Source organism: Sander vitreus, chromosome 6, assembly GCF_031162955.1.
Source record: "Sander vitreus isolate 19-12246 chromosome 6, sanVit1, whole genome shotgun sequence".
NCBI classification, from domain to species: domain Eukaryota; kingdom Metazoa; phylum Chordata; class Actinopteri; order Perciformes; family Percidae; genus Sander; species Sander vitreus.
The window spans coordinates 25,627,176-25,655,172 of NC_135860.1; the positions used below are offsets into that span (position 1 = coordinate 25,627,176).

Genomic DNA, 27,997 nt, shown 5'->3' on the forward strand with positions numbered 1-27,997 from the left:
TCCTGAGGTACGTCTTGTAGGCATTCAAAATGATTGCATTTTAGTTTGATATTTTTTGCATTAGTTTTTTCAAATGACACTCTTTGGATTTTTTTTTTTTCCATGTCTGTTTTTCACTATTTTGGCGTGGAGGGGTTTGAGTAAAGAGGCGAGGAGAGCGTGGCGTTCTCTCCAGATTACATGCTCAGAGTCAGTCTTGGTCTCTTTAAAAAGGAGAAAATAAATCAACTCTTTTTATAAAGGTCAACTTGACGACTCAAGATGACATGTGGGTGAGTCAAGACTCCAATCAGAAGTCATAGTGAAAATTGGGCGCCCCAATAGCTCAGTTGGTGGAGCGGGCGCCCATATATAGAGGTTTAGTCCTTGACGCAGCGGGCCCGTGTTCGACTCTGACCTGCGTTTGCTGCTTGTCATTCCCCCTCTCTGTCCCCCATGTCTTCATTTGTCCTGTCAAATAAAGGCCTAAAAATGCCCAAAAAGAAGTCTTAATGAATTGGAGACTAACCTTTACAAATGTTACCATAATACATTTTATTTCACAGCAATGGTTATAACTCTCCTGCAAAATCATCCATCCATGTAACTGGAACATTAAGATCCATAAATATCTCCAGAAGATCCTCTGCTTCACACTCCAAAGCTCATGTTAATTCTGTTTTTATATTGCATATAATCCATCAGTTTACATCATCTCATGATTTTCTCTGTGTCTCAGTATATTTTACTGCTTTTATTTTACATACATTTTCAATGTTTCAACTTATAATTTTATGAACATTATTAACTTTATTCCAGACACGGACCAAAACGAGCCAGAATCATACGAATCTTACTGAACTGTGATTTTTGGGATTGTCTTTACAGCCCATCAAAGCCTGGGTAGTGTTGCCTGCTGTCGGCATCTTCAGCGTCCTTGGTGCATAGAAATACAATGTTCCATTCATCTCCCACAAACACAGGTTTATAAATTAAAATGGACTCTCTTTGTCGCTCTCTCGCTCACAGGCACAGTCTTTGCAGGGTGGAGTTGGGGTCGAGGCAGCGCTCATCAGCCCTGGAAGGCGTGGAGCTCCTCTTCACTGAAGCCCTGCTGCTTCAACAACCTGGAAGACAAACGGGAAAAGGAGGACGAGGAAAGAAACTGCTGCGTTCAAAGAAAAAGTTGACAAAGTTGATACATTCTAGGCAAGCTCTGAGTGTCACTGCACTCTGAGGTCTGCAGTAAGGCTGCACAATTAATCGCAATATTTGTTAAAGGCAAATCAAACCATTCTGAATTAAGTATTGTGGTGCCGCAGAGATGTCACAGCCTAGAAATTAGGGGTGGGAAAAAATAGTGTCAATAGTCAGTTAAACGTGTTATTAACGGCGTTAACGCAAACCCATTTTAACGGCGTCAATTTTTTTATCGCGAGATTAACGTTCTTTTTGCCATAGCAAACTTTGTAGTTTTTTTCACATGCTGTTGCAACAACTAGTAACGTTAGAAAAACTACAACACCACACCGGATCTAGCTAGACTGGAAACAAAACAGGCACGCCGCACACACTTGTTTGGGCTTGCGAGCCGGCCAAAGAGTAGTAGGCTAACGTTACGTTTTGAGTGGATGGCGAGCGCGAGACGCCGAAATGGATGCCAGTAAGATTCTGAATGGAAAGTTTACTTTTAAAAAGTTGCCAAATGGTTCCATTGACAAGACCAAAGTGATCTGAGTGTTTTGTCGTTGTGAACTGAGCTATCATCGCAGCACGTCCAGTATGAAACTTGATGGCCGAGCACACAGCTGATGCCAATTCTCCGCCCCCTCGTCAAAGCCAGGCGACGAAAGCACAAAGCAAGCCGTTCCACTTTTCCATGTTGATAAGAGCATTAAAATGAGAAAAAATAATTGGACAAAAAGAAATCTAGGGACATTTAGAATATGAAATGAAAATGTGCGATTGTGATTGATTGCGAGTTAACTAGGACATTAAATATTGTAATCGTTTGACAGCACTAAAAAAAAAATTAATAAAAAATTGTATGTATCGTGATTTTTTTAACCAATGATTCACCTAAATATTTTCTGTTTATACGGTACCGCTGATGGTGACTACATCATACCTGTTTCCAGCAAAAAAGAATGAAAGCAGAAAATTCATATTATGTTCTTTACAAATGAAATGTGCATTCGATGCACTATTTTCTCAGAGCACTAGGACAGTGTTTATATAACAGAGGTTATATTACACACCCTATCGTTAGCTCTGTAAAGGCATCGGGGCCGCACACACACACATAGCGTTTGGACCCGTCGGGCCTGTTGAGGAAATCCTTGAGCAAGGACTCATCCACCCGACCCGTCCTGCCAGTCCAGCTTTCACAGGGATCGGAGACGACGTACTCCACCTGAAACCTGACACACACAGACACACATTCTGAAGATGTACAAAGACGCAGAGGTCCGGATGTAGCAGAATAATTTGTAAAGCTGAAAATCCTCTTCATTTCACAGTTCTGCCTCAATACAAATGTGGATATGTCAAGCCTTAAAGCCCAGTGTGCATTCACACTTCAACTCAGTGTGTCCCTCAGTTGCTCACATTTCATCAGATATTTAGAAATGATGTTGGGGTCCGGGTCGGGCTCGGTCACATCAGTGCGATAAGGCACTGAACATTTTAAATTTAAAAAGTTTATTATGTAGGTGCGTGCCTGTGTTAACATGTGCTTGTTGCCCCATTTGCGCTGATGCACTCATATGTTGACATTTCCGAATGCCTTCATACAGTTGCTTAATAAAAGCGGGCTTTCCACACAAACAAACGTACATGTGTCATTAGTAGGAGAAAGAAATGAGATTTTAACTGTGTCGGGCTCGGACATAAATATCTTAATGCCTGTCGGATGAGGGCCGGGCTCAGACAGAAAAATGCAGCCCAATCCGCACTCTAGTGTGTGTGTGTGTGTGTGTGTGTGTGTGTGTGTGTGTGTGTGTGTGTGGTCACACTTGTATGTCTTCCTTATTTTCTATTCATAAAGTAAAGCACTTTGGGTTAACGTGTAATTAAAGGTGCTATACAAATAAAATTGACACTGAGATAGATGGAGTCTTCCTCTGCCTCTCACCTCCATAACTATTTTACACTTCCAACGTATCTCTCCTTATTGAAATGATGTTACCATTCAGCATGTGTTTCTGAACCAGGAAGCACATCATTTTTTTATTGTAAAGCGCCAACCAAATTTGCCAAAGACTGCAGCTGCGAAATCTGACCTTCTTAATATGATGCTGCAATTGTGGCTAGTTAACACAAAGAGCTTTGGGAGATTTAACAAACAGACTTAAGTAACCGTTTATTCCAACGTCCATCAAGCAGCTGAACTCCAACAGTAAATCTTAGCACAACAGAGCAAAGGTGCAATAAATACACCAGCACTTTTTGCAATATTAGTTACTATTTAAGATGTCGTATTGTCAGTCATGTGTGTCCTTCTTTTATGTCCTAAGATGCTTCGTTGATCTTATGTTTATGTTTTTATGTTGATAAGAAAATCCACAACACACATTTATTTTCTGAAGCAACAGATTGTAGCACTATGCCCAAGACAAATTTCCCCTCAGCGACAATAAAGTGTATTCTATTCTATAATGGATGTATGTAAATACAACTGAAAAAGGACACAGGTCCAGATGCGATCTCTTCAATATTTTTCTACCATCTCAGCAGTCTCTTTCTGGTTTCATTTTTCTACAATTCAAAACAGCCCCACAGTGCGCTATCCTCACAGCACTCCCTTACAGATTCCACTCCCTAGTTTATTTAATTTATAATAAATAACATTTGCATGTCGAGTTGTGACAGGGACACAGTATGATGCTTGAAACACACAGCAGCAGTACCTGTCAGTATTAGCAGCCAGTTCATCCAGTTCACAGCGCCACAGGATGTCCTCCTCTCGTCGGTTCAAAAAGAGCAGCTTGGTTTTTCTGAGGACGCACAAACATGTTGTGGATTATCAGGCAAGGCCTTGGGTTCATAATCAAGTGATACAAACAGTAAAATAGAACACACTGTGTCTGTTTTCTCAGCACAGTACTGTGGTTGGTAAAGGTTGATGATGACGAGGAGGATATGGAGTCTTTCTTTTTGTGTGTTGGAGGTACTGCCGTCACTACACGCTATCAAACATCTTTAAATGTCACCATTTCACAACAGAAATGTTTCACCTCACAACAATTTTAATTCTAAAATGTCTAAGTTATACCTAGAGTAGTAATACTAACATTGTAAATAATGAAATGATAAGAACTGTCTGCAAAACGTGAACACCGTCGGCATCATGTTGTGGTGACACAAGTTCGCTCGCAAACCGCTGAACGTCACAGATACAGCGGAGATGCAGTTGAAAAAAGATGCCTGTGGAAACCCAGCGTAAGATGACCGAGAGCTGGTTTGAAATCAGCAAAGCCTCCCTTTAGGAGTGTAAGGAGAGAGTAGACATAATGAAAGAGAATAATAAACAATGAATACACAACATTTCAAAAGTCCCACCTGATGGTGTCAATGTCCTGTAGGGCCAGTTGGATGAGGCGAGCCATGGGCGTGAACCCTGTGCCTGCTGCTATTAAGTAGAGGTATGTGACATCACGAAGGGGGCGGAGACTGAAGGTACCCTCAGGACCACTAATGGATATACAGTCACCTAGAGAGTAACAACAGATAAGTGAACAAAAAACACACAATTCATACAATGGATCACACAGTGCTGCCACAGTAACAATTCCTAAGTAACAGTGCAAACATCACATAACGTTCAAGGGACAATGTAGAGTTTGGGACAGGCAACATTTTGTTGATGATATTAAGTTTCTACTTTTTTTTTTTTTTTTTATTGATCAATGTGAAACATTGCTACAAACCGGGATTCAATTATGTTAATATGAATAAATAAACGTAAGCATTAGAACATCCAAAAGAGCGTGAACCGTTGTATAGGCCCATACAGGGTCAATCATTGTTATTACAGAAGATACAGTTTAGAAATGAACCCATAACCACACAGAGAAAAGTGTGTTTCCACTTGACCCCAAAAACTAGCTCACAATAGCTCCTGATGGAGAGCGTATGAAGGTACAGCAGTATTAGGTAACATCTGCAGGAGAGCGGTAATGGAAAATAAATGTAATTATTAGAGCTCATATAATACTGGTACCTGAAAAACTGGAGGGCAGCAGAGCAGTAGGTATGTGTATGACTCTTTGAATAGAAACTCAGCCATGTTGTAGAGTAATTGGTAAGTGATTTATCTAAGAATGCTGTTTCCTTTAGTTGCCCTTCTGCATGAAGGAAGAAGTAAAGAAAAACAAAGACGAGGGTGGACCCAGGGACAATTAAGCCAGCTGGATGAACGGCAGGAACATAAAAGGAAAGGTAAAAAATCATTGTCAAATATAATATTACGACATAAATCAAATATTTTTCTTGTTGTATACTTCTAGATCTCAAACTTTTCATTGTGCTCCCTCTGTCATTGATGACTATGAATGTGTTTCGGTGGACTGTAGAAACTGAATTGCACTTCGGGTATAAATGGAGATAGCTGTATACAGCACTGCTGCAGTATAGTATCAAATGATCAAATAGTTTCTCATTTTGAAGTAGATCACATTTGAAGCTAACAAGCTGAATTTAATAGTTATAGATTTAACATCTAACAATAAATCGAGGACCGAGGATTTTTGGTTTTGGGAAGTTACAGTTACAATAGTTTGACGCAGCATACCCCTGTTTTAAACTCAACAAGCACTTTGTTTTATTTAGAAGAATACTGAAAGCAGCAGAAATGCAGAACCGAATACATTTTCATATCTGTATATTTATCGCAAATAATATCGTTTTCACGATATTTAACAACGTTATCGCAAATTTTCCTCATATCGTGCAGCCCTAACATATACACATCTGTTTTTCTTTTCCGGCTATCACCTAGCGGTGTTCATGTTTCATCTGTCGAACCGAATAATAACCCACCCAAACCAAGGTTATAATCGTTAACGAAGAAAGAAAATACGAAAACTAAGTAGGAAAAAAAAACATTGTCGTTAACTGAACTAAAAATAAAAATGAGGCATTACAAATAAACAATAACTACAGTCAGGTCCATAAATATTGGGACATCGACACAATTCTAATCTTTTTGGCTCTATACACCACCACAATGGAGTTGAAATGAAACGAACAAGATGTGCTTTAACTGCAGACTTTCAGCTTTAATTTGAGGGTATTTACATCCAAATCAGGTGAACGGTGTAGGAATTACAACAGTTTGTATATGTGCCTCCCACTTTTTAAGGGACCAAAAGTAATGGGACAGATTCCATCCATCCATCCATCCATCTTCATCCGCTTATCCGGGGTCGGGTCGCGGGGGTAGCAGCTCCAGCAGGGGACCCCAAACTTCCCTTTCCCGGGCCACATTAACCAGCTCCGACTGGGGGATCCCGAGGCGTTCCCAGGCCAGGTTAGAGATATAATCCCTCCACCTAGTCCTGGGTCTCCCCCGAGGCCTCCTCCCAGCTGGACGTGCCTGGAACACCTCCCTAGGGAGGCGCCCAGGGGGCATCCTTACCAGATGCCCGAACCACCTCAACTGGCTCCTTTCGACGCAAAGGAGCAGCGACTCTACTCCGAGCTCCTCACGGATAACTGAGCTTCTCACCCTATCTCTAAGGGAGACGCCAGCTACCCTCCTGAGGAAACCCATTTCGGCCGCTTGTACCCATGGATCTTGTTCTTTCGGTCATGACCCAGCCTTCATGACCATAGGTGAGGGTAGGAACAAAAAACTGACCGGTAGATTGAGAGCTTTGCCTTCTGGCTCAGCTCTCTTTTCGTCACAACGGTGCGATAAATTGAATGTAATACCGCACCTGCTGTGCCGATTCTCCGACCAATCTCCCCGCTCCATTGTCCCCTCACTCGCGAACAAGACCCCAAGGTACTTGAACTCCTTCACTTGGGGGTAAGGACTCATTCCCCTACCTGGAGAAGGCACTCATCGGTTTCCTGCTGAGAACCATGGCCTCCGATTTAGAGGTGCTGATCCTCATCCCAGCCGCTCACACTCGGCTGCGAACCGATCCAGTGAGTGCTGAAGGTCACAGGCCGATGATGCCATCAGGACCACATCATCTGCAAAAAGCAGCGATGAGATCCCCAGCCCACCGAACTGCAACCCCTCTCCACCCCGACTACGCCTCGATATCCTGTCCATAAATACTACAAACAAAGCGCAGCCCTGGCGGAGGCCAACTCTCACCTGAAACGAGTCCGACTTACTGCCGAGATCCCGGACACAGCTCTCGCTTTGGTCATCACAGAGATTGGATGGCCCTGAGAAGGGACCCCTCACCCCGTACTCCCGCAGCACCTCCCACAGTATCTCCCGGGGCACCCGGTCATACGCCCTTCTCCAGATCCACAAAACACATGTAGACTGGTTGGGCATACTCCCAGGCTCCCTCCAGGATCCTTGCGAGTAAAGATCTGGTCCGTTGTTCCACGACCAGGACGGAATCCGCATTGTTCCTCTTCAACCTGAGATTCGACTATCGACCGAACCCTCCTTTCCAGCACCTTCGAGTAGACTTTACCGGGGAGGCTGAGAAGTGTGATACCCCTGTAATTGGCACACACCCTCTGGTCCCCCCTTTTTTAAAAGGGAACCACCACCCCGGTCTGCCACTCCTTAGGCACCGTCCCAGACTTCCACGCAATGTTTAAGAGGCGTGTCAACCAAGACAACCCCTCCACACCCAGAGCTTTAAGCATTTCTGGGACGGATCTCATCAATTCCTGGGGCTTTGCCACTGTGGAGTTGTTTAACTACCTCAGCAACCTCCACCAGGGAAATTGATGCCAATCCCCCCTCATCCTCCAGCTCTGCCTCTACCATAGAGGGCGTATTAGTCGGATTTAGGAGTTCCTCAAAGTGCTCCTTCCACCGCCCTATTACCTCCTCAGTTGAGGTCAACAGCGTCCCATCCTTACTGTACACAGCTTGGATGGTTCCCGCTTCCCCCTCCTGAGGTGGCGAACGGGTTTTCCAGAAGCACCTTGGTGCCGACTCGAAAGTCCTTCTCCATGTCTTCTCCGAACTTCTCCCACACGCTGCTTTGCCTCTTTCACGGCAGAGGCTGCAGCCCTTCGGGCCCTTCGGTACCTTGCAACTGCCTCCGGAGTCGTCTGGGATAACATATCCCGGAAAGACTCCTTCTTCAGTCGGACGGCTTCCTGACCACCGGTGTCCACCACGGTGTTCGTGGGTTACCGCCCCTTGAGGCACCTAAGACCCTAAGACCACAGCTCCTCACCGCAGCTTCAGCAATGGAAACTTTGAACATTGTCCACTCGGGTTCAATGCCCCCAGCCTCCACAGGGATGCACGAAAAGCTCCGCAGGAGGTGTGAGTTGAAAGTCTGTCGGACAGGGGCCTCCTCCAGACGTTCCCAATTTACCCGCACTACCCGTTTGGGCTTACCAGGTCTGTCCAGAGTCTTCCCCCACCCCCTGACCCAACTCACCACCAGATGGTGATCGGTTGACAGCTCCGCCCCTCTCTTCACCCGAGTGTCCAAAACATATGGCCTCAGATCAGATGAAACGATTATAAAATCGATCATTGACCTTTGGCCTAGGGTGCTCTGGTACCAAGTACACTTATGAGCATCCCTATGTTCGAACATGGTGTTCAAGTTATAGACAATCCATGACTAGCACAGAAGTCCAACAACAAACAACCACTCTGGTTTAGATCAGGGGAGGCCGTTCCTCCCAATCACGCCTCTCCATGTGTCTCCATCATTACCCACGTGCGCGTTGAAGTCCCCCCAGCAGAACTATGGAGTCCCCAACTGGAGCCCCCATGCAGGACTCCACTCAAGGTCTCCAAGAAGGCCGAATACTCTGAACTCTTGTTTGGTGCATATGCACAAACAGCAGTCAGAGTTTTCCCCCACAACCCGCAGGCGTGGGGAGGCGACCCTCTCGTCCACCGGGTTAAACTCCAACGTAGCGGCGCTCAGCCGGGGGCTTGTGAGTATCCCCACACCCGCCCCGGCGCCTACACCCTGGGCAACTCCGGAGAAGAAAAAGAGTCCACCTCCTATCCAGGAGTATGGTTCCAGAACCAAGACTGTGCGTAGAGGTAAGCCCCACCAGATCTAACCAGTAGCGCTCCACCTCCCGCACAAGTTCCGGCTCCTTCCCCCACAGAGAGGTGACATTCCACGTCCCCAGAGCCAGCCTCTGCTCCCCGGGTCTGGTCCGTCGAGGCCCCTGACCTTCACTGCCACCCATGTGGCAGCGCACCCGACCCCCAGCGGTTCCTCCCACAGGTGGTGGGCCCATGGGATGGAGGGATGTCCGCCACGTAGCTTTTTTCGGGCTGTGCCCGACCGGGCTCCGTGGCAAACCCGGCCACCAGACGCTCGCTGACGAGCCCTCCATCTGGGCCTGGCTCCAGACGGGGGCCCCGGGCTTCCTCCGGGCAGGGTCACTTCATCCCTTCCTCGATTTTTCATAGGATTTTTGAACCATTCTTTGTCTGGCCCCTCACCTGAGACCACTTTGCCTTGGGAGACCCTACCAGGAGCACAAAGCTCCAGACAACACAGCCCTCAGGTTCATAGGGACACACAAACCTCTCCACCACGATAAGGTGATGGTTCCCGGAGGGACAGATTAACAATCATAAATCAAACTCTCACTTTTTAATACTTGGTTGAAAATCCTTTGCAATCAATTACAGCCTGAAGTCTGGAACGCATAGACATCACCAGACGCTGGGTTTCATCCCTGGTGATGCTCTGCCAGGCCTCTACTGCAACTGTCTTCAGTTCCTGCTTGTTCTTGGGGCATTTTCCCTTCAGTTTTGTCTTCAGCAAGTGAAATGCATGCTCAATCGGATTCAGGTCAGGTGATTGACTTGGCCATTGCATAACATTCCACTTCTTTCCCTTAAAAAACTCTTTGGTTGCTTTCACAGTATGCTTCGGGTCATTGTCCATCTGCACTGTGAAGCGCCGTCCAATGAGTTCTGAAGCATTTGGCTGAATATGAGCAGATAATATTGCTCGAAACACTTCAGAATTCATCCTGCTGCTTTTGTCAATAGTCACATCATCAATAAATACAAGAGAACCAGTTCCATTGGCAGCCATACATGCCCACGCCATGACACTACCACCACCATACTTCACTGATGAGGTGGTATGCTTTGGATCATGAGCAGTTCCTTTTCCTTCTCCATACTCTTCTTCCCATCACTCTGGTACAAGTTGATCTTTGTCTCATCTGTCCATAGGATGTTGTTCCAGAAATGTGAAGGCTTTTTTTAGATGTTTGGGCAAACTCTGATCTGGCCTTCCTGTTTTTGAGGCTCACCAATGGTTTACATCTTGTAGTGAACCCTCTGTATTCACTCTGGTGAAGTCTTCTCTTGATTGTTGACTTTGACACACATACACCTACCTCCTGGAGAGTGTTCTTGATCTGGCCAACTGTTGTGAAGGGTGTTTTCTTCACCAGGGAAAGTATTCTTCGGTCATCCACCACAGTTGTTTTACTGGGTCTTCCGGTCTTTCTTTTAAGAATGTTCCAAACAGTTGATTTGGCCACACCTAATGTTTTTGCTATCTCTCTGATGGGTTTGCTTAGATTTTTCAGCCTAATGATGGCTTGCTTCACTGATAGTGACAGCTCTTTGGATCTCATATTGAGAGTTGACAGCAACAGATTCCAAATGCAAATAGCACACTTGAAATGAACTCTGGACCTTTTATCTGCTCCTTGTAAATGGGATAATGAGGGAATAACACACACCTGGCCATGGAACAGCTGAGCAGCCAATTGTCCCATTACTTTTGGTCCCTTAGAAAGTGGGAGGCACATATACAAACTTTTGTAATTCCTACACCGTTCACCTGATTTGGATGTAAATACCCTCAAATTAAAGCTGAAAGTCTGCAGTTAAAGCACATCTTATTCGTTTCATTTCAACTCCATTGTGGTGGTGTATAGAGCCAAAAAGATTAGAATTGTGTCGATGTCCCAATATTTATGGACCTGACTGTAACTAAAACTGTAATGTCTGTTTGCAAAACTAACTAAAATTAAAATTATCGAGTAAATGTCCTTCATTTTCGTCTTTGTCAATGTCTTTCACAGAGCAAATAACATTATATCTCTTTGAGTTGACGTTTCCGACCATAGACCTGTTTTATACAGTCTATGCCATAGACATATGGTTTCCGACTGGGAACCCAGAAATTCCGACATTCCCTGTCATATTAAACATAACATAGTCCATGCCCCTCGCCTGGCATCATGGCGGTACCGAAAGTCAGAAGAAAGCGGCAGAGTCCTATTTGATTATGACTGTGTCAGATAAAAGCAAGTGCCTTGCAGTGGAAGGTGGTAGAATATGTGGACAATTTATTACAGGGAAAAATCCCACGAATTTGAAAGTACATTTGAGAAGCGCGCACAAGGAGGCTAACCTAGCTTAACAAGGTAAAGGAGAACGCAAAGCCCCCTTTCCCCGAAACAGAAGCTAACCCCGGTACAGGGCTTGGATGTATGGATACAGGGCCAGGCAGCATGACAGAGACAACAGCAGGACAGAGAACACTACAGGAGGGCTTTCACCAGCGACCTGATAGCTGCTGGTTAGTAAATACGGGATGTCTACACAACTGTGTGAGTCGACTGACTTCAAAAAGTTCGCCACTTTACTCAAACCAAAGTTCAAAACACCTGTTCATGTCTGTCTTCTTTAGTCTGTTGGCTATTTAGCTTTTTTCCTGGAACACGTCACTTAGACATTTTGCACTTACTGCAGTATCTTGTGTAGACTGTTTACATATCTGTGCTCATCATATGTACATTTTTTGTACCGGTGTTCTTGTTGAATACATTGTGAATACATATTTCTAAAATTTTGAGTACGTTTTTATTACACAATACTTTTTCTGACCTTCTTGAATCTTGCCCCTGACAAATAACCCATATTACAAAAAAAGCATAAGCATTTTCAAAAAATAAAAACTAAACTAGCAAACCCGCTTTAAAAATAAGTCAAACTAAATTGAATTTGAAAACAAAAAGTCAAAACGAAATAAAAACTAGTGAAAATTGCAAAACTATAATAACCTTGATCCAAACTAGACATAATATATAGCCCCAAGAACAATACAGTCAGTCTGTGGCTTACCGATGCACAGGCTGTTGAGGTGTGGGGTGAACACTCCATCAGGGTAAACTTTGATCATGAGGTAGAGGTCGGATTCCTGCGAGGAGCGGAGGGAGGCTGCTTCCAGGTTCTGATCTACTGGGGTGTACGGCCTCACTACCTCGGTGTCTGGATATGGAGAAAAAAATAACAATTTACTAAGACTTCTTCTAATCATATGAAGTATCTAGTTAAGTCCACTCTGTTTCTTCAGAGCAGCTGCCGTCCTCCTCTGTTGTTACTACCGCATTGCATTGTGGGATACTTATGCCGGCGTAGTGTCCAGCATTGCATACTGTAATATTTTACCGGAAATAGTATGCAATTCACGGTACTATTGGTTTCATACTAGTGTTTCGGACATCTCACATACTGTTTTAGTTTGTTAGTTTGTTTGGTAACACTTTACTTGAAGGTATCTACATAAGAGTGACATGACACTGTCATGACACATGAACCCTAACCCTAACCCTAACTTGTCATGACAAAACCAAATGACACTTAAACACTCCAGCTTGTTATAGACAGCTTGTTATAGACTGCATTATTGTGCACTTGACACTGAAACAGGAACCTCATATTTTAATCTACACACAGTTCTATGCTAAGCTTCCAGCTTTTTTACCAATGATGCCTGACTCATTCTCTTCTTATTCAACTCAGAGGGATCTTTTTCTCTTTCTGCCCTCTCAATTGTGAATCTGTTTGAAGCATTGTACAGCGTTTTGTTGCCCATGTTCAAAACAAAGCCCTCATACAAAATAACATCCATTTTTTCTTGACTTTCTATGACCTAAAAAGCATGAAACACCATTCAAAAATACAGAGTGTTTTTGTGAAAGGAGATTCCAAACCTTTTGAACAGCAGTGGACATCATATCATAAATCATGACATCACCATATTTGATTTCAAGCCAGCTTGTTTATCGTTGCATGAAAAAAAATCACCTAAACCACATGCGTCAAACTCAAGGCCTGAGGGCCAAACCCAGCAGATTTTGATCTGGCCAGCATATCAATACTCACCCTCATACAGAGGGTGAATACCGGTGCAGCAGCCATGGAGAGTATGAGAAAAATAAAGTTGTTTTTTTTTTTACATTAAAGCATGTAAAATGTTCTAGTATGAACACAAAATACAAGTATGACCCTGAAAATGCTATATAATAGTTCCACTTTAATAAAAAAAACAGACTGTTGAAAAGCGGCCATGGGATCTACTGTACTTAAGTACAGTGGATGATGTGGATGATGATGATGAGGAGGAAACATACTCACTGACGTACAATATAGCCTTGGTAGAGCCCAACAATTCCCATTCTTTACAGACTCAGTGTACCACACTGACGCTCTGGCTCTGAGTACTGCACCCTCACCACTGAAGGCAGCAGCATACATGTTTTCCTTACTTGTCTATATGTATACGTTTATTTCAATGGGTTAAGTGAACAATGTTTGGACATTCACTGTATTCAGCACAGTGTAGTCCATCTGCTTGGCTCCCTACCTTGAACGAGGGCTTTGAGGTAGACGTGTTTTCCAACAGGCACGTGCATGACAGTCCCACGTGGAAATTGCAATCTGAACACGTGGGTGTTATGGTTCACCTGAGTCTTAGACACCAACACACAATCCCGATAATAGAGAGCTGCAAAAAAGGAAATCAATTAATGTAGACTTATTATTAACATAGATACATTGATAACATTTTCATGGGTTCCTAATAAGCAAGCAAATATCCAATGTTATCTGATGAAAGATTTTTAAATAAGATGTGGAGGAAGCAGTGGCTCTGGTTGACGCACTGGTGGGTCTTAAGACATTGCATTCCTCTGTTCTCTGGTGTAGTTGCGTACGTCAAGACACAATGTGAGTCCCCTACACGACGTGAGTCGTGCATGTGGAGAACGGTCGCCATCTTTGACAGCTAAACACGGCAACATTACTTGGACCAAGTGCGAAAAGCGTTCCTCAGGAGTGTTTTAATCCAAACCAATGTTTTTTCTAAACTTAACTTGTCGTTTCGGTGGCTAAACTCAACTGTCGTGGCTGACTGACACTGACTCTTTCTGGGCTAAACTCAACTGCCTTCCTCTATTCCAAGCAGAACCCCTGGAAGTTCTGATGATGATATAAGTCACGTGTCAAACTCAAGGCACTCGGGAAGAACCCGGCCCCTTGCAGATTTTGTTTCGGCCTCATTTCAATTTAGTTTCATAATAAAATTTGGCAATCTTAGTTGTGCGCCAAAGCAAAAGAAGGGAAACTGTTTTTCAAACTGCAATTATACGACAATAAAAGCAGAATTTGGCAGAATTGCCAACTGTGAGACTCAAAAATTCACCCACAACACAGACACTTTGCATATTCAGGCTGTGAAACAGGTTGTTATCATGGTTTTGCTTGACTTGCTACATTCTATGATGGCTAAGGAACTTTTCTGCTGACTTTTGTAGGGCTTTATGCTGACAAAAATGCACCAAATTTGAAAAGGTATCAAAAAAGCCATAATAAATAAAAAAAAAAAGTGACAAAAACGTTGGAAAAAAGCCACAAAAAAGTCAGAAAAGCAACAAAAATGACGAAAAAACGCTTCACAAATGTCAAAAAAGCGACATGCAGTAATACAGTCAAAGATATGTGGCCCTTAGTGAAGGTGAGTTTGACACCCCTGATCACGTATCACCACTTATATTATAAGTGATTTGAGGTTATTTCCCAGATATAATAAGAGACATCCAGAAACGTTATTTGCAATGTTTAAGGCTGGCCTATTTTTTGGGCATTTTATGCCTTTATTTGACAGCCGAGTGGAGTGGAGAGGGACAGAAAATGCAGGGAAAGAGAGTAGGCAATAACATGCAGTTCTGACCGAACGGGAACTGGAATGGGGAACCACTGCTCACGGCCTTTGTGCCCATGTGGTATGCGTATGTTGCAATGTGTGTAGTTAAACAGTGCTTAAGAGGCTTAGTCTTTTATGAGTAGCAGTGATTGTGTAGCATCCAGCTCTGGTGAAATCTTGCTAGGTTTGGCATGTATCCCCCTCCTTTGTTGCGTCCTACGATCCGGTTGTAACAGATGAGCCTACAAAATCTCTTGCAAACTTTCCAACAAAAAAATGTGCGTGCATTCACTTTGAATGCAGACATTATTAAAACCACTGTATGTTTTTTTTTAATGCAATTTTGCCGTTTCATTTCCTGCACCTCTAGGTGACTAATTGGTGTGTTACAAGGTATGTCAGTAACATTCAAATTATAGGCTAAAAATGTGCGTAAAAGAGTAAAAGATCCAAAGTGGAATGATTTCTTTGATCTTGGATCTTACCTCTGTCTTTTTTGCGTAGAAATGTATTGTGAAATTCCAGTGGTTGACCAAGTCTTGTCCATTTAACTTTAGCCTGTTTGCGTATGCTGATCTGGATCTTTCCCACTGAAAAGGCAGTGTGGACTGTTGAAGAAATGACAGTTAAGAATAAGAACGCATGACAGTAACACAGACTTTGCAGATATTATCTATATCTATTTTTTTTTTTAAATCGAATCAAGATGTTTTCTTACCAGCAACAGTTCCTTCAACTTCATCAGCAAGACCTGAAAAGCATGAAAATGAGACTAATTTGACATCCAAAATCATGTGTAAGTCAGCATGGCATTGTGAACAGTGTGTCCCTATCTAATCAAATGCTTGCATAAATCATGGTTGGTGCTATGGTGTCAGCAATATGTCTAATAGCATACTTTGTAGGCAGGGCTTTAAAGGTCCAGTGTGTAACGTGTTTAGTTGTTCATTATCAAAATCTGTGTTGCCCGTTCACAAACTTGTCCTTTTTCATGAATATTTACCACCACCATCAATTCCAAGTATCCCTTTTGGCTTGACATTTTACATTTGCATTAGCATGAACTGGGGTAGACGCTCCATATTCATGCGCCATCTTGAAAGATGTTATAACTCTGCAATGATCTTTATATGGAGTTGTGTGGCATAATTCCATGCACATGGAGTACTTGTCCTGCTGTCTGCAGATGACTATAGGAATTTAACTGTACCTTATTAATTCCATATTATTGGATGGCCACCCTTTAAACCAGTAGGTAATCCTGGCACTGACAAGCAAGCAACCAAACTTAACCTACATAGTACTGTGTAGCTAGGCATGGGCCGGTTACCGGTTTCAAGGTATACCACGGTTTGAAAAAGTCACGGTTTTAAAACCACACATTGAGTCTTCAAGGACAGAAAGTGCACTTTAGAAATCCCTCTCTCTGCCAGTGTGCATTGTGTTTAATAATTAAATACATTGTGTTCAATGGAAAAAAGTTTTTGTTTTTGTTACCCAGACATTTCAAAAATAAAATATTTTAAAGCTGTAATTGCAGTACCGCAATACCGTGAAACCTAGGGGTGCACTGATCGATATTAAGATCGGATATCGGTCCCGATATTGACAAAATAGCTGGATCAGGGATTGGAAAAATTAACAGATCCACGGGCCGATCCAGTTTTGTTAGTTTTTTTCCCCCTCTGTCGCACGTGTGTCGCATGCTGGAAGAGTTGAGTGTACAAATGAATAAGAATTCAATACATTACATCTATGTTATTTTGTCTTAGTTAGGAAGGTAATGTTTAGTTAGGAAAGTCTGGTGCCTTTAGTCTCTTCCACATGGTGGAAGGAAGGTATAAGGTGGAAGGTATACAGTGTATTATTAATTCAACAACAGTATTGGATCGGTATCGGGTATCGACAGATACACAAAGCCCAGGCATCGGTATCGGGACTGAAAAAGTCAGATCGGTGCATCCCTAGTGAAACCGTGATATTTTTGCTGAAGGTTATCGTACTGTCAGAATCTCAAACCGGTACATGCCTGTATGTAGCACTTTTCAAAAACAGAAGTTACAAAAGGGCTTTACAGGAGAAAGAAAAGAGGAAGAAGAAGAAAACAATATTTGCTGTACCTCAGCGTATCTCACGTATGTGTTTTGTTGCAGAAGAAAGCAATTTAAATGTAGAAAGCCATAGCTCTACTCACGTAAATGTATCATGTAGGACATTTGCCCCAGCAGCACTTCCAACCGTAGAACCCCGGCCTCAAGATCAACAGTGGTGCAGCCCGAGCTGGGGATCTGACAGAAAAAAAAACAATATCAGAGTTTTTTTCCTGCATAGAGAACGTTTTAGCACCACCCCCAAAGAAGTTTTTAGCCAGCGCCAAAGGAAAATCACAAGTGCCACTGTATATTTAACATCACTGACAAATTATTCATCAATAGAATGTATTTTAAAACAAAAAAACATTACAGTTCATAACATTTTGTATTCATAACACTACTATATTATGTAAGTCACTCCTTAGGAGCAAAATGTGCTCCTTGGGAAATAAGTTACCGTTATGCCCTGTTCATACTAATCAAATGAACTGGACTTTGTGGTCAAGTGTAGTAGGATGCGAAAGCCCCCTTCCCTTACTGCATTATACTTGCAGTAAGTACTTCTTTTTTTTTTTATTGTTACCTGCCACCAGAATTTTGTTTTTCCTTGAATAGCCTACATTTTTACCATAAATTAGTGCTGTCAAATGATTAAAATATTTAATCGCGATTAATGGCATTAATGTCCTAGTTAACTCGCAATTAATCGCACATTTTTATCTATTCTAAATGTCCCTAGATTTCTTTTTGTCCAATTATTTTTTCTCATTGTAATGCTCTTATCAACATGGAAAAGTGGATCGGCTTGCTTTGTGCTTTCGTCGCCTGGCTTTGACGAGGGGGCGGAGAATTGGCATCAGCTGTGTGCTCGGCCATCAAGTGGTATTTCAGACTGGACGTGCTGCGATGATAGCTCAGTTCACAACAACAAAACACACAGATCACTTTGGTCTTGTCAATGGAACCATTTGGCAACTTTCCATTCAGAATCTTACTCGCATCCATTTCGGCGTCTCGCGCTCACCATCCACTCAAAACGTAACGTTAGCCTACTACTCTTTGGCCGGCTCGCAAACCCTAACAAGTGTGTGCGGCGTGCCTGTTGTTTTGTTTCCAGTCTAGCTAGATCCGGTGTGGTGTTGTAGTTTTTCTAACGTTACTAGTTGTTGCAACAGCATGTGAAAAAAACTACAAAGTTTGCTATGGCAAAAAGAACGTTAATCTCGCGATAAAAAAACTGACGCCGTTAAAATGGGTTTGCGTTAACGCCGTTAATAACACGTTTAACTGACAGCACTATCATAAATTTGAGCCTGAAAATGTATCAGAGTGCAGGAAATGAAGTCTTTTGGCGCTTACCCACTGCTAGTAGCAGCTCTGCTCGGCTTGACCGCGGTGCCCCATCCTCCATTTTCCATTGCAGATTTAGTACCGCCTCATGCGTGAGGCAAGCGCGGCTGGTCGTCATAGCGCCGCCGCAGGAAACTGCCGTGACCTAACGCGACACACACACAGAACGTCGAAGGTGTGTTGCTGTCGCCACAGCCAGAAGACAAATTTTGTTTCAAAAGAAGCTGGAGGCAAAAAAACCACCACTGGCTAAACTATTTGAAAATGGCGGGTTTGTCCAGGACACCCCCGTCTGTCGCTAGCAATGATGACGCAGTGATTTGTGACGATTCTCTCGGACCAATCAGTAGCCTGCAGGTTTTCACGTCACCTTCTGGTATCGCCTCAGCTCGCTTGGAACCTCGACGGAGTTGATACTAAAAAAAGTACCTGTTAGCCAGTACCAGGTACTTTTTTTCATAATGGAAACCCCCCCCATTACCCCCCAGACAACCCGCTTCATATGTGTCCCCATAAATGCCCATTCAGCAAAAAGGAATACTTTACTAAAATTGCGTTACTTTTGTAACGCGTTACTCCCATCACGGATGTTAAAGGACAATTCCGGCGCAAAACGAACCTAGGGGTTAATAACAGATGTGTACCCACTCTGTCGCTCTCTGGGACATGTTTTGATGCTAATCGAATGTGTTTGTAGCTTGAAAGACGCTAGCGCGGACCGCTGATTAGCTTACAACGCTAGTATTCTGGGCACAGGGAAAGTAAAAACAAATCGCTATTCATACCACTAAAAAGGCTCAAAATATCACCACACTTCAACGGTAGCATAATGAGGGTCCCTAAATGTTAAGTTAAGTGTACAGACAGTTTATTGAACGAAGAGCTGCGGGAGCTCCGTGAAAGGGCTACGAGAGAGAGAGAGAGCTACCGGTAGTCAATGCTGCAACACAGCCTCGTACTTCGGGAAACTGGTGGTGTACCTGCGGACACTGTGAAGCTATGGTCACCCAACAGGAGTGTCTGTGTTGCACGGAGTGGGACCTGTTGTGTCGCGATGCCCAAGAGACGCAGTGTTTTGTACAGTCTGAAGATTTCCCCTCTCTGATAAACAGGGCTGTACTTGAAACGTTTTTCATGTTTGTATTTATCTACTCTGATCATTAACATGATTTTTGTTTTTCTCCAATCTTAACGACTGTCTGCCTCTAACACTGTTAACACTAGAACGGCCATGACGGTCATTTTGAGCATTTTGAAATTTATATGTGTAATAACTTTGCTGAATAAAAAAATACAATCCTGCTGCTGCCTGACTTTTCCTAAAAGAGTCTGTATTTTCATTTAAAATAGTTTTTATATACATTACACAAAAGGCAAAGAAAATACAATCACTTTTACCCATTTCGACCATACACGGTCATATTGACCGCTTGGATTTTCGCCGTATTGTTTTTAATTTTTTGCGCGGTTGAAGATGCATCTTGATTGCTTAGTAACTACCATAGTCTCTGTCAGAGAAACGTAACTAGCGGTCTCAAGTAACAAGTGTGGGCATCACCGATGGCGTGGATGGACTCTGTTCTGAATCAGAAGGCAAACACCGGGCGCTCACTCTGTGAAAGTCGCGGTACACGTAGATGGCCGTGGCTGTCTACATGTTCATATAACTTTATACATCCTCGAACTGGCTGGAATCATTGCACACATCCTCTCCAAGGAGTGCACCAGCAGTAAAATGTCCCGGAGGAAGTTCATGCAGCAACTGGCCGAGGAGCAGAGAGTGGAGTTTATGGAGGAAAAAAGGGCAGCGGCGCACGGTCCGAGCAGCGCTGCGCACCGCAGCAGACGCCAAAACGGAGGCAGTGCCAGGTTAGGTTATAGCTAAATGTTCAAATAAGATACTTTTAATTGTTATTTGGCTGTTATGAGTTAAGTTGAATGAATTTCCACACCATATTTTTCAGGATATGAATGTAGGAAATAATTACGGTTTACTATGCCATGATATTAATTATTGAAACACGTATTACTACTCAAATGTATAATTAAACTCGTTAAAATGTACATTTCGGTGTTATTATGTTTTTCTATTCGATTATAGAGTTTGGAATCTGGCGGTCAAAATGACCGCTCACGGCAGTTCTGGTAGTTATGGAATTCCGGCACTTCTAGTGTTAAGAACACACTTTCCATGAAGCCGTTTTTTAGCTTTGACAAAACGATCTTTCATGTTTTTCCACACTCTTCAGCAAAATGTTTTTCTTTTTCTCCCAGTGTGGTGTTTCTCTCTGACCACAAATTAAAGGCTGCTTGACTCCCTGTGGTCTGTACATGGAGAATCACACGTTTGTAGAGGCGAACCTGCTCTTCCCAGCTGACCGTATTGAACTGAAAGCGCAGCGCGCGCAGTGGGCACGTAGTTACAAAAATTCAGAGGTGCACGACCTAGCGCCGCGACAGCTTGTGGAGTCTCTCAGTCTCTTTCTATACCCTTGGCTTCCACCCTGTTTGCTTTGGTTGTATTAGTTTGTCATTAGGGCAAATTCCCTTTTAGTTATGTAAAATAAACGTATTTTTAGTAAGCGTGGTCTCCATTCCTTTGTCCTGCCTTGGGCCAGGCTGTGACACTATGTGACTCTATATCTCATCAACAACCCACTGGCATTTTAACTGCAGTTTCCACTGTATGCCAACAGAGCTCAGTAGCTTATTTGATGGCTCAGGAATGTGTGTGTGTGTGTGTGGTCGATGAGGGATTACCTTCCGTTTAGCATAAAGGACCAGATGAACAGTCACATCAGTTTGGAACCAGTCATACCTACACAAACAACAGACAGCACATAATAATAATGTCATCGAGTACGAGTTTAACTTTGACATGTCTGTATTATATTTGTTTTTAGATGTGTTTTTGTACTATGTCCTTTCATACCGAGGCCGGGAGTCTTTGTCTTGGGGAGGAGCCACTGACATAGGTGGGGCGAGGCCAGTCGGTGGCGTAGGAGGGGTGATAGCTGACAAGAAAAACAGAAATGAACGCCAACCACTACTGAGGCATACCATAATTCTTTAGATAGATTTGCAGGCAGCCACTGTTTACACTCATTCTAATACTACATGAAAATCCAGTTGCAGACAACTTAACTTTAATCTCTTTTTTAAAATCTTTTATTAGTCACATTTTTGAGAGCTTGAGGTAGGAAATCAACTTGTTAAAAGTTCTCAAGAGTGACAGACTGGTACTACTTTTAGAACTATCAAGTCACCCCCTAGGAATTTACTCATATTGTTTCTGATATTAAGAACAGCTTTAGGTAACCTGAAGGGTTCAGGCAGAAACATTTTGTGGGATAATAATGTGCTTAAACCATTTTTGTGACTAGCCTTGTGCAGGATCCATCAACAGGGTCCTAGTGAAAAACGCAGTTTTGTGACAGTCATGGTTTACATCTACCACAACCAACAATATTTGTATGTATTTATTTTTCAAGCCAAGATATGTATAAATTACAGTCCGATTGATACTGGGTGTAGATGCCAATAAGTATATTAGAGTAAATAAATTAACACATGACGTAAATTTTTTTTCTTACAAAGATCTCTTTGGTTATTTAAATGGTTATTAAAACACAGCGCAGACGTGCCCGGTGGAAAATGGGGGTAAGACGCTTGATGTATACGGGCCATGCATTTGTTTTGTTAAAGAAAGAGAACCTACAGTGGTTGCATTAATGGGAGTGGGACACTGATAAACAGGTTAAGTAACAGCCCGAGTGCTCCCTAATCAGTCCCTCCAGAAAATCGCGATTGCATAATTCAATGCATAATCAGCCAAAGTCCGCATATTTATGCAGGAGCCACATTTTTTTCAAATACGCCACATAAATTGCCGATTTCCGCGCAAAATATGCGGGACTTCCATGATTTCATAATCCCCGCATTTTTGTTGCAAAAAAGTCTCAAATATCTTAGCAGAAAGTTGAAAAATGTGGCGTTTACGTCACACAAGAGCAGCCATTTTCCCCTGTTGCCATGGGAACATTATGAAGTGACGTTATGAAGTGACGTTATGAAGTGACGTAATTACGCGACGTGAACATCATCGAAAAGCTGCAAACCCCGCGATGAAGCCATGATGAAACCGCAGTTTTTGCAATTTCATCGCATAAAATTGCAGAAATATCCTGCATATTCCATCGCATTTTTTAAGAAAACGTGCCGCATAATCAAGGATTTTTGCCCCCAACAATCACAAAAAACTCACTGTTACTTAACCTGTTTATCAGTGTCCCACTCACATTTTTCTGGAAGGACTGCCTAATGTGTTCTACGTGACAATGTGTGTGTGTGTACCTTTATTGGCTGTGGTGACCTTGGTGGCCATCCTGCCCACCAGGCACTCTTTTAACATGGACTCATAGTTCACCCAACGATGGACCTATGCAAAAAACACATGCATGTCACCATAGCAACACATGCAAACCCTATCACTCATAAACATATTAAAGAGCTAATAGAACTGCATTAAAGCTTGCAGCACTCACAAGGCAGCCCATTAACTTATATTGTAGCTTATTTCGCCACTGCCGACTGCAGCGATCTCGCTTAATACTGGACCAATGTCAATGATTGTTGTTCCCATCAGTCACTTAGACACAGAAACAGGAAAATAGGGTCCAGGTTGAAAAAAAAAAAAAAAAAGTAATTAACCTTTTACATGTATTCATTTACTGTGCTGTTTTCTAATGTTAGTATCTTGTGTTTTAGCTGCTGGCTCAGTGTGGCGGGCGTACTGGGTTTTCATTTGTGTTGTGTAATGTTTCTGTGTTTGTTGCTGTTGTTGTGCTGTCAATATTTTATGTTTGTCATGGTCCTTGATGTGATTTCAGTAGGGCTGTCAAAATAATGCGTTAATTTCGATTAATTAATCTGAGAACAAATAACGCGTTAAAAAAAATAACGCAGATTAATCCATTCCATATTGACGTTTGACCCGGAGCCGTTCTAGCCACCATTGGACTGTAAAATGAAGGAGGGAGAAGAGAATGTTCTGCCTGGATCATTAATTGGAACATTTACTTGTAAAAATCTTCTTCCTGCCAACCCTGGCTACCGAAATCTGGTGCCACTGATATGTCTGCGCTTCTCTCTGATGCTCTGAAACACAAACACCGCTGCACATGACGCTAGTTAACACTATACTCGACAGCAGCTAACGTTAGCCTACCGCTAGCTAGTAGCTGGATTAAACACGGTTAAAATGCTGACAGCTAACGCTAAACTGTGTAAAGTGTGACTGTGTTTTACTGTAGAGGATTCAACACCGGTATGTAACAATCTGCAGCTGCCGTCAGAGAAACAACACAGACGGTGCGTTCAATGAAACTGGTAAACTACAGCCTCGTGGTGCATTTGAAGTTATTGTAAATGTCCCTTTCCCATCTGATGGTTCAACAGCAATTTACTAGTGAAATAAGTTATTGTTATTGTTATACATTATTATTAAATCATTTCATTTTGACCATATGGCCTTAGCAATAAACAAACCGTTCTTTAATGCCACCAACTGTTGTTTAGTACCCTTTTTTTTTCTTTTCTTTTTTTACTTTCTTAAAAAGTATCGGTTCAGGCACCGTTAATTATGTATGCAATTAATTTTGATTAATTAATCACAGAGTATGTAATTAATTAGATTACATTTTTTAATCGATTGACAGCCCTAGATTTCAGGGTTTCTGCAGGTTTCACTAAGTCAAATGTAAGACTTTAACAGACGTTTTCAAGCCATGATGTCTCTCTCTTTCTCATGGGTGGGCCAAATTCTCTGAGCGGGCAAAGCAGAGAAAGGGGAGGTAACCTTTCCCCTTATGACGTCATAAAGGGAAGATTCCAGATCGGCCCATCTGAGCTTTCATTTTCTCAAAGGCAGAGCAGGATACTCAGAGCTTGGTTTACATCTATCGCAATTTCTAGCCACTGGGGGACCATAGGCAGGCTGGGGGAACTCACATTAATGTTAAAAAGTGAAATTTTCATGCCATGGGACCTTTAAGATCCGGCGGAAACCCTGGATTTGATGCTTGCTGCAGCTCAAACTTCCTTTGTGATAATAAAAGTTGAAAGTTAAAGTTGGAAAATAACTACACCTTTAACATTTGTACCTTTAGGTTTATAAAGTACCATGAAAACGATGGTGCTCTTTCTCCATCCCCTTCCTTACCTGGTCAAACAGCTCAGTGCCATCTATCCCAGCGGCCTTCATCAGCTCCGCTTCTCCACCAGGGTGGTAGTCCATGTAGGGGGTCACGTTGTAAACCATACCTGAAAACATCCAGAGGAAAAAGAGCTTTGTGTATATCACGTTCCAGTGTCCTCTGCTGACAGAAATGATAACACACACACACTTACTGTATGTCAAATGATGGCATTATTATATTATCTAAATTTAAATCTAATTCATTATCTAAAATGGTATGCATCGTGATTTTTTTTTTTTTGCGACATTTTTAAAATCGATTGATTTTTCCCTCAAATTGATCAACAATCGACAAAAGCTTATCGTCCGAGTCCTAACAGCTACCGTGCGGGTTAACTTATTCACCAGTTTCCTTTAAGTGTGAAGCAGCTACTGTCCCATGTCAGACTACCATGCAGGCTCACCTCGTATGCAGGTCCAGCAGTCATCCCTTGTGTTGTGTTTCTGCAGCTCTTCCTGGGTAACTTCAATCAGGCGCCCTCTGAGCCCTGTCAGATCTTTTCCACTCTTGGAAAACCGAATCCAGTCCATTAGACTGTGGCCAGGCTTCAACGCCACCTAGCGTTAAATAGGCAAGGGCAGAGTCAAGTAAAAGAAGATAGCCTTGTATTATTCTCTTCTGGAGATATGTGAAGGCATGTTAAGACCAAATTTAAGACACAGCATCGTCACGTAGAGCCCATGCATCGACAAACATTTGAATAACATACAACTGGCAGACACCAACAGACTCAACAAACTGATCCGCAGGGCCAGTGATGCTGTTGGGGTGGAGCTGGACTCCTTAAAGACAGTGGCTCCATCTCATGTGTCTTATTTGATAGCTCCTTGGTCCTCGGCTGACCCGGAAATGGTTCTGTCCCTCCTCCGTAAAGGCTGTCTCAAAGCTCTTATTTCTACCCCGAGGATGAGCATCGAGGAGGGATCTCCGAGGAGCTATGAGCGAGGATTCCCAGAAGCTGTGCCGCTGAAAGGGTTGCTACTCTAACTCCGCCCATACAGCTGACAAATTAATGTGACGCATCAGAAGAAAGGATGTCTCATCTTTAAAACACATTTGCTCGCTTCCTCTCTCCTCCCATGATTTCCTTGCGTCTCTCCCGTACTTCCTCGGTGGGACGGACTAAGACGCGAGGGAGGCAAGTGGAGGAGCCAGGGATGAAATTTAAGAGAACTGAGATGCAGCCAGTGTCAGAGAGGAGAATGCTGTCCAAAATACATTACATCCTGGACAACTCCTCCCACAGGGTTTCCCCCAGAAAAGTTGTTAGGCCCGGTGGCAAGATTCTTTTTTTTCCCGACGAGGGCCCGGCTGGGGCCAGTCAGAGACTGATGGCAGCATTAATGCAATGTGATAACAGATTAATGGTCGGAATCACGAAATTGAGAATTTAAAAAAGCTATAAGACAGATTCCATAGGGCCCTACATTAGGTCAGTGCTAAAAGCTAACTGGAGATTTGAAAATATGACTACGTCTAAGTTTCCAACAGAGCCGCCCCACTGTAACTGTAGTTTAAACACATTGCAAAATAATTCATTACATTACATGTCATTTAGCTGACGCTTTTATCCAAAGTGACATACAATTTGCTATATATGTCAGAGGTTGCATTCCTCTGGAACAACTAGGGGTTAAGCGTCTTGCTCAGGGATACATTGGCTGATGTATTGCAGTGGGAATCAAACCCAGATCTCCCACACTGAAGGCTTTGTCATATCCACTGCACCACCCCCATCATTTACATAATTCCCAGTGATTTAGGCCTGGTGGCGGGACAACTTGGTGCCAGTGAGTCACCAAGTATACAAGTACAAGTATGCAATACACTGGGGGAAACCACTCCACAACACACTTGTCATTCTGAGGAGCACCTTCAGCGTCAGACTCAGACACCCATGATGCACCACAGGAGATCCTTCCTGCCTGTGGCCATCAAAGTATGCAACTCCTCCCTCTGAAGTGATACATGTTTGAAGTGTCAAAACTGGACTCACATCACGCATTTCCACATCACATCTCAATATTCTTGGACAATTATGTACAATACTTACTTGGTGCAATAATGTATCAGTTACATGTGCAATATCTGTTATTTATTTACTGGTGCTACTAATATTCACATTGTACTTATTTATGTTTCTACTGTAATTCTGTTGACACTATTTTATTATGTTTACACTACACTACAATATAATTTATACAATCCACTGCTTTAGAAACATAATCTTTTTAACCTAATCTCATTTTACTTCTACTTAACGTTTTTATTTCTTACTGTAGCTATGTTACTTTATGTTACTCTATACACTTACTGACACGCTCTTTTCTTACTCTTATTTCACCTTGAAATTCACTGTGAGCAACAGCAATTTATACTGTTGACTATATATATGTAGGCTATGTCAAAATTCAGACGAATGATCTTAATTCAGCTCTGAAGGATTTAACGTTAGCTAGCTCCTAGACGTGGTGTTCTCTTTATTATAGGGTATGTAGGCTACTTTTGTCACTAGCAAGACAACGTTATACTCTCAGGGTTTAGAAAATGTTTTATGTATACTTTCTATAGAAAGAAGAAGTGATTTTCATCTGTTGTGGTGTTACCTTGTTCCTTCCGGACTGGCCGGACGGAGCGACCCGCTGCTGGGAACCCTGCGCAGGGAACGACTGGCTGGGAATGTTCAACATGTTGGGAACGCTTCGGAGGCAGCCCCAGTTTCGAAGAAAACCTATTTAACAAACGGTAGTTCACCACATAACACACATGCACGACAGTTTTGTAACTTAGTCACACTGGCTGCTAGATGTAAAAGGCACAAGTCCCTTCCTTGTTGTGGCCTTAACAGTCACTGGTTGTGACACATAGCTATCTCTTGAAAAACTGTGTTGAGCAATGCTGCTTAGCTAAAAAGGCTTTAAGCTAAGCTAGGCTAAGAAGACAGAACGTGCTAACTAATAACAGGAAATTATATGTCGTCACATTACATTTCAATTAAAGTTTATATTTCCGTGTTAAATAAATAATTAAGACGCAAATTCATAAGCTGCTCGCTATCTTGCTAAGTAATTGATTCCGCCACCATGCAAAGACTACACTCACTAATGTTAATTGTCGCACAATTTGACGACGACGTCAACAAATGGTGTCATCAAGTTGCGACGGTCCTGTGTTG

The 27,997-nt window shown here is 42.7% G+C and overlaps 1 protein-coding gene across 1 annotated transcript; it reads right to left on the reverse strand.

The window, feature by feature from the left end:
- Positions 1-515: 515 nt before the first annotated feature.
- On the reverse strand, positions 516-27,954 carry cyb5r4 (cytochrome b5 reductase 4). Its single transcript, XM_078253586.1, has 15 exons — positions 27,429-27,954; positions 25,226-25,379; positions 24,786-24,886; positions 22,919-23,003; positions 21,498-21,579; positions 21,326-21,383; positions 17,317-17,410; positions 15,841-15,873; positions 15,608-15,730; positions 13,785-13,925; positions 12,260-12,406; positions 4,540-4,690; positions 3,888-3,974; positions 2,238-2,399; positions 516-1,106 (listed from the first exon to the last, which is right to left on the reverse strand). The coding sequence occupies exons 1-15, from the start codon at positions 27,510-27,512 to the stop codon at positions 1,052-1,054; spliced, it is 1,557 nt and encodes a 518-aa protein (XP_078109712.1). The 5' UTR covers positions 27,513-27,954; the 3' UTR covers positions 516-1,051.
- Positions 27,955-27,997: the final 43 nt, after the last annotated feature.